Source organism: Alligator mississippiensis, chromosome 12, assembly GCF_030867095.1.
Source record: "Alligator mississippiensis isolate rAllMis1 chromosome 12, rAllMis1, whole genome shotgun sequence".
Classification (NCBI taxonomy): Eukaryota; Metazoa; Chordata; order Crocodylia; family Alligatoridae; genus Alligator; species Alligator mississippiensis.
In genome coordinates, this window is record NC_081835.1 from 60920652 (window position 1) to 60926997 (window position 6346).

At 45.1% G+C, this 6346-nt stretch overlaps 1 protein-coding gene across 1 annotated transcript; it reads right to left on the reverse strand.

Annotated features, from left to right (window-relative positions):
* Positions 1-235: 235 nt before the first annotated feature.
* Positions 236-6195, reverse strand: REXO4 (REX4 homolog, 3'-5' exonuclease). The gene is made up of 8 exons (XM_019475678.2): positions 6010-6195; positions 5365-5717; positions 4592-4744; positions 4152-4345; positions 3556-3644; positions 2932-3006; positions 1744-1818; positions 236-999 (listed from the first exon to the last, which is right to left on the reverse strand). Exons 1-8 carry the CDS (start codon positions 6178-6180, stop codon positions 895-897), a joined length of 1215 nt encoding a protein of 404 aa, XP_019331223.2. The 5' UTR covers positions 6181-6195; the 3' UTR covers positions 236-894.
* Positions 6196-6346: the final 151 nt, after the last annotated feature.

Sequence of the window (6346 nt, forward strand, 5' to 3'; positions counted from 1 at the left end):
TATTTGTTTACTGTATACATGTTCTGCCACTCAATCTGAGTGAAATAACTGATCCTTGGGAAAGCATACAGCACCACTCCTTTCTTCCTCCTGTAATTACTATGTGTACTTACTGAACACTGTCAAGTTAGTTTTCTAGCCCGTCTTCACAGGCGATAGAAACTTTTAAAACACATCAGGCATTTGCAGGCTGGCCACAAATTTTATGATGCTGAAGGAAGTTACACTACAAATGTTCATCTTTTGAGTTTTATTCACCTTAGAGCCGGACAAGTACAGGAACCATACAACAGGCTGCTTAGATTCTTCTGGTCAAGGTGGCAGAAGAAAGAGTGAGATTGGGGGTGTAGTAGATGGTATTGCTCCTAATTACTTAAAAGCCAAAAGTAAATGTCATTCTCCTTGGAAATCTAAATTAAAAAAAAAAACCACTTAGAGCTGAGTGGTGAGTTTCTAATTTACTTCCAGCTAAGGCTTGGAGCAGCACTGTCTTTCAGTTGAGGAATTAATGCCTTCCAGGGCATATTAACTGTATGCACAGCTTAGATGGCTAAAAACAATAGGTATACCACCACATACAGGAGGGAGAGGAAGCAGTAGATAACTTGGTTTCTCAGAAGCAGGCCCCAGGGTGGGAGGATCTTGTGTTGCCAAAGTTTCAAGTAAGAAAGGAAAATAAATACAATGATACACTGTACTAGCAGAAAAAGGAAGCAGAGTACACAAGGGCTTCCCACAGTGCCTGTGGAGGAAATCACTGCAGTGGATGAAGATCTCCAAGTTTGCAACCTCCAGCTCACGGTGCCTTTATGAAACATTCCCTTTGAAAGCCTTGTTCTTGCATATATGGAAAAAAGTAGCCACTGTCCATTTCAGATTGCTTTCTCTGAGTGACTAAAGAGTTTTATTTTTCTTAGGTTTGGTTTTTTCCTTGATAGCTGCTTCCCACTGCTTTTTCTCAAGTGTGTACAGCCTCATAGCTGCTTGTGCATCCTGAATCTGAAAGATAATGGAATAAGCAACAAGTTAAAGAAAGGCTGAAATGCTCTAGTCAACATCTTCCCTCCCCCAACAAATGCACCTTTCTATTTCAACCGATATTTTAACCTCTCCTCCCCAGTGTTAAGATTTAAGGGGGAAAAGAGACTAGTCATTCAAAAAGCAGAATCCAGATCAGGAGGATGTAGTGCAGCTAGCACAAACTGGTAATCCCTTGCTTTGAATAGGACCTCTGCCTCCTGACATCATTACCAAATATGGTATTTTGGAGCATTCTTGTCAACTTTCCCCACTCTTTCAGACATCTCTGTTTCCTCCTTCCTCTTGCCTACCAAAGAAGCCCTGACTACTACAGATGGAATAGAAGGCTAATTAATCATCTTTCACCTGCTCCTTTTACCAGCTGTAGACTGAATGCAGCTATTGGTAGAATGGCACAAGATGCTGACATTAGGACACAAAGTTGATATAAGTCACCTTTACCATACTGTTTCTCTCGGGAAACTTCAGAGATTTAGATGCAGTATTGTGGAATTTGTTTATGGAGCGTAAAGAAAAATATGTAAGTAAAGCAACTGGCGCAATGCAGGGAAGCACTGGACAACCTTTGCTCAAACAGGTGGAAACAGTGTCCTGGATAGAGGCTGTGAAGCCTTAAGTAAAGTTTGAACCCAGGGTTCCAGAAGCTGAAGCCTAGTACAGCACTGATCCACAGAGTTCCGTTTTTCTCATGGGCGTACGTACCGAACAATGCTCCGATGTCTGCACTTTCACATTCAGCAGTTTCTCACAAAGCAGTTTCAGTGATGGGCGTCCACTCTAGAAACAAAGCCAACAAAAATCACACACTAGCCAAGTCAGAAAATGAAATGAAATATTCCCCTGAAGGCACTAACTTAGGCCAAGTTTTGCAGTCATTTTTAAATTAATTAGAAAGGTAAGGTAAGAAAACTCTTCCAACCACAGCATGTAGCAGATTCTGTGCATGAACTGCCAAGATGAAGACTTAAGCCAGGTGTTTTCAACCTCATTTAATAAGTGTACTCCCGGCAGATCCCTTTTTAAAAAAGCGTATCCCCAGGATGGGTAGTGGCGAGTGGTGGCACTGTGGCGTCTGTGCAGCCCTGCTCCCACCCTGCCCTGGCCCTGCTTCTGTGAGGCAGCGGCATGAGGTGGTGGCGCTCTGTCCCTGCTGGCCCCCACACACCCCCTGGGACCTTTCAAAGTACCCCCAGGGGTACGCGTACCTCCTACCTGACTACCCGATTTAAGCCAGACAGATCAATTCAGACATCTGTGCGTGTAAATCCCTTCGGCAATGGAAATGCATGAATGCACCAATGTAATCAGAAGCTGCATATATGTATGATCTTTTAATATTTAGCAAGAGGAGAGAAAAAAAGTATGTTCTGTTTTGAACTGCAAAATGTCATGTGTCACATTAAAGTCAACTGTTACCCATTTCTGAGGTCACGGAAGCAACTGTATTTTGTAAATTTAAGCAACTGATTCTCTAAGCAATATCCCACAACAAGTAAACAGGCTGTATGTTCACCTTTTAGTGCCCTATGTTTTTGCCCAGAAAAGTGACAGGAAAACCAGCTTTCCTAGGTCATGTTCGAGAAGTTGGGAGAGCCATTGAACTTACTGCACACAAATGTTATAAGTAATCTCAATCAGCAAAATATTACATGGTATTTTCAACATCTCAAGGGCTGTTTAAATACTGAACTAATTAATCCTCTTGAATGGCAGGGGCAGATATCCCCATTTTACAGAGTGACGGAAGAGGGGGATAGGGGCTAGGCCAAACTCATTGGCTGAACAAGAACTGGAGCTTCTGACTCCCAGCTTCATACTTAGTCCTCTAGAAATTTTGGCCTGGAACTACTTCAAAATATGAACTAATTATTACATTCCTGAGTTCCTTACTTTGACTTTCTGTTTGAAAGGTTTGTATCTTTGTGTGTCTCGAATTTTCTTCTTAGGATGGTCAAGAAACAGGATCTGAAAGAAAAATATTTGCTCTGTAAATAGGTTACTTTGTATGTTCAACTGCATTGCAGCTGGTCGTCCTTCCATCGGCAGAAAAGACAATTCACAATGGGAGCAATTCTGATCGAGAATATTCAAACAGGGGATGCATAACCTGGCAAAGATGGTGGCCATCTTCAATACAGACGCGCTTCCTATGGAGACTATACAAGGCGGTTGTGCACATTGCTCCTGCTTGAGCAAAGTGGAACGCTAGTCTCTGAATTAAAGACGCTGTGGGCCTTGCCTTACTGCAGCTCTTTGCAGGCAGTGCTACAGCTACTCCCAAATATGAAAATAATTTGATCAACCTGCTGTTTGTTTCTAGACTAGAAGGAAATATTGAACACCTGCTTTGTTACCTGTACAAATTGGACTGCTATACAATATGGTGTCCAGCACAGGTGGAATCTGGGTATTAAGATACTGCAACCTTAAGCTTAAAAATTTCTAATCTGTTTTCTTGGGTAACAAAAATCACTGAAGTTTTACCTTCAAAGCAACAACTATGGAGATGTGTACCTTTAAGTCATTGTGGACAGCATGTCCAACTAAAATCCTTCCTCTCAAGATGTCAGCCACCTCCTCCTGAATTTTTTTAAAGTCTTCTCCTGAAAATGCAACATAAAAAAATGGTTTCAACATGGACATTACACAGCAACTTAGCAAGTTGAGTGAGCATTAGAAGACCATCATGTGTGGAAGTCACTTTCTTAGGACCCAAGATGCAGAAGAATGCATGATTCTTGTACTTTGTCATCCCCTGCTTGTTCAGAGGAAGCAAAAACAGGAGACCAGGACAGATGCCTTGCAAAAAAGCTGAAACAGTCAACTTCCACTTGTTGGTCCAATGCTAGGCTTGCATTTAAGCAAGTGTTAGAAACTACTTTTTTTACTGGGGCAACAATGGCCTTTTGGGGCAAATTGCATCTTTACAGAATTTTTTATTCATTCTCCCCTGAAGTATTCTTTTATATTTAGAGATATTAAGGTTGTGCAAGTGCTTTATTTCTTGCTCAAAAAATAGAATTCAGCAGGCTCCTGATACACTGACAGTAACTCAGTAAGTTGCATAAGGTTTTTCTTAAGGATGTTCTGGGGAAGGCCAACCTACTTACCCTTCTTTGTGTCCTCAGGCCGTATCCCGCTAACTTCTGTCCTGTAATCGGTCACCTTTTCTGTAGGCTTGACATATTTGTCATAAACGCACTTTCCAAACTGGTTCACGATTGATACACGAGCCACAATGCTGTCTTCCCCCTGGGGCCCCACTCCTATCATTTCACAGTCCATGGCTACAGCTTTTGTGAGTCTAAAAGAAGAAAACGGACACGCAGATTAGAAAGCCCTTGCTGAGATTGCGTACTTCTGACTGCTACGCTGACAGGTGCGGCACCCGTTAATATAACCGGAAAAGTTAACACCACAGAGCAGCTATAGTCTCTGCAGACTCTGGAAGACACTGTGCATACTCTGTCCACAGCTGTAAGAATGGGAGTAAGTTTTTGATGCCTCCGATAAGACTGTTGGTACTTGTTGCATTAGAAATACAACCTACCCACTGAAAGCCTTTTCTTTAACCAGCACCTGTTCCACAGTTGGTTTGGACGTGCTTTCAAGTCCCATTTTTCTTCTAGCAACTTCTGCTGCTTCAGGTCCTATTGCTGCTTCAATATCCTCTGGATCAACCCCATCAAACCAGATGTCATCCCTGGTAAGCAAAAGGTAAAAAGGACCTTTTTAATACTGTTCGATTTGGCTGTTTACAGTTTGGGTAAGCTTGATGTTTACAAAAGAAAGGAGTTACCTAGTTAGTCCTAGTCAGAGCCAACTAGTTCAACAACCTGAGCATGCAGACTACAGTTTTGTTCAAACATTTGAATAACTGGGTTAATCAGAGTGGTTTTTACTTCTCTCTTATCCCAGGCTCCTCAGGGATACCTTGTCTTTGGACTTCTTCCCGTTCCTGTTATCCAGTCGAGCCTCCTGAGCTGTGCCTCCGCAGTCTAATGTCTAAATTCTGAATCTGAAGTCAAAAAGTCCCCAAAATAGTTGTTTGAACTGTAACCCCCCCCTACCTGAATGGGAAGGGAAAGGAAGAGAATGCAGTAACTTGGTAGTAGGAAAGGGGTCTGAAATACTTGGGTGGACGCATCATAAAGGAAAGAGGGTTTCCCCTCCTTAAGAAGCACAGCATTGTATTAGCATTGTATTAGGTTTTCCCTCCTCAAGAAGCACAGCATTGTATTATCCTTTATTTCAAGTTATTCAGCTGCCACTAAAACAGTTTAAAGCACCGACATAAATGGGCATAAGGTTTAAAGCACTCACTCCGTTGGCGGCTGTTCTGCGCGCTCGTCCGTTTTCCTCTTCTTATGCTTTATGTCCCCCTGCTTCGTCTCGCTATTGCCGGTTTTCCTTTTTGCCTTGAACTCTTTTCTGTTGCTCCGGGCATCGCCCAGGCTCTCGCCCGGCGCAGTTCTCTCCGATTTCACATTCGTCGGAGAAGCTCCCGCTTGGCCAGGACCACCCTCCGTCCGGTTTACAGGCTTGAATTTTACCGTGTTCCCGCTGCCATTGACGGCTGGAATCCCTTCGACGTCTTTCGTCGCGCGCCGCGGCTTGGGAGACGTTTCGGGGGCCGGGAGGGATTTCGCCAAGCCAGCCGCCTTCTGTTTCAGCACCTAAAGAAACACCCAACAATTAACCGGAGCGTTCGACTTTACCGTCGTCCTCCCACCTGAAATCCACCAAGCCCCGCTGACGGTTTTTGAAGTTAACTAGTTCTTAGCTTAAAAACTAGTTAGAATTAAAAAAGTTTCTGGTTTAAAACTGATGTGAATTACGAGATAAATAAATAACAGATAAATGAAATAACAAGATCTTGGGTTAAAACTCATTTGAATGTAAAAGTCCGTGGTTTTTCCGACGCTCGCTCGGTCTCACAGCAGGAGGGAGCCAGGCCCAGCCCCGCACCTCCTGCAGCGCCCGCCAGTTGGCGGAGAAGTCCCGCGCCGCCCTCGGGGGCAGCGCCAGCGCCAGCGCCAGCGCCGGCCTCGGAGCTCCCGCCGCGTCCCGCGCCCTCGGCCGGAACCACCGCCGCCGGGCCCGCCTCGGCGGCGCCCCGGCCTCGGCCCGGCCCGCCATGGCCCCGCGCGGCCGGAAGCAGCGGGAGGAGGACAGCACGCGACGCTGCCCCGCCCGGAAACCGGCCCCGATAGTCCCCCGGCCGGAAACGGCCCCCGGCAACTTCCGTTCCGGCTCTCGCGCATGCGCCGTGTGGCTCTGAGGGCGGGGAGGGGCTGGGTGGGGG

Coding starts and splice junctions, on each gene's coding strand:
- REXO4 (XM_019475678.2), bottom strand. CDS start 6,180: ATGGCGGGCCGGGCCGAGGCCGGGGCGCCGCCGAGGCGGGCCCGGCGG. Junction 3,645..4,151: donor GCCTGAGGACACAAAGAAGG/GTAAGTAGGTTG, acceptor TTGCATTTTCAG/GAGAAGACTTTAAAAAAATT. Junction 1,000..1,743: donor AGACATCGGAGCATTGTTCG/GTACGTACGCCC, acceptor ATTATCTTTCAG/ATTCAGGATGCACAAGCAGC.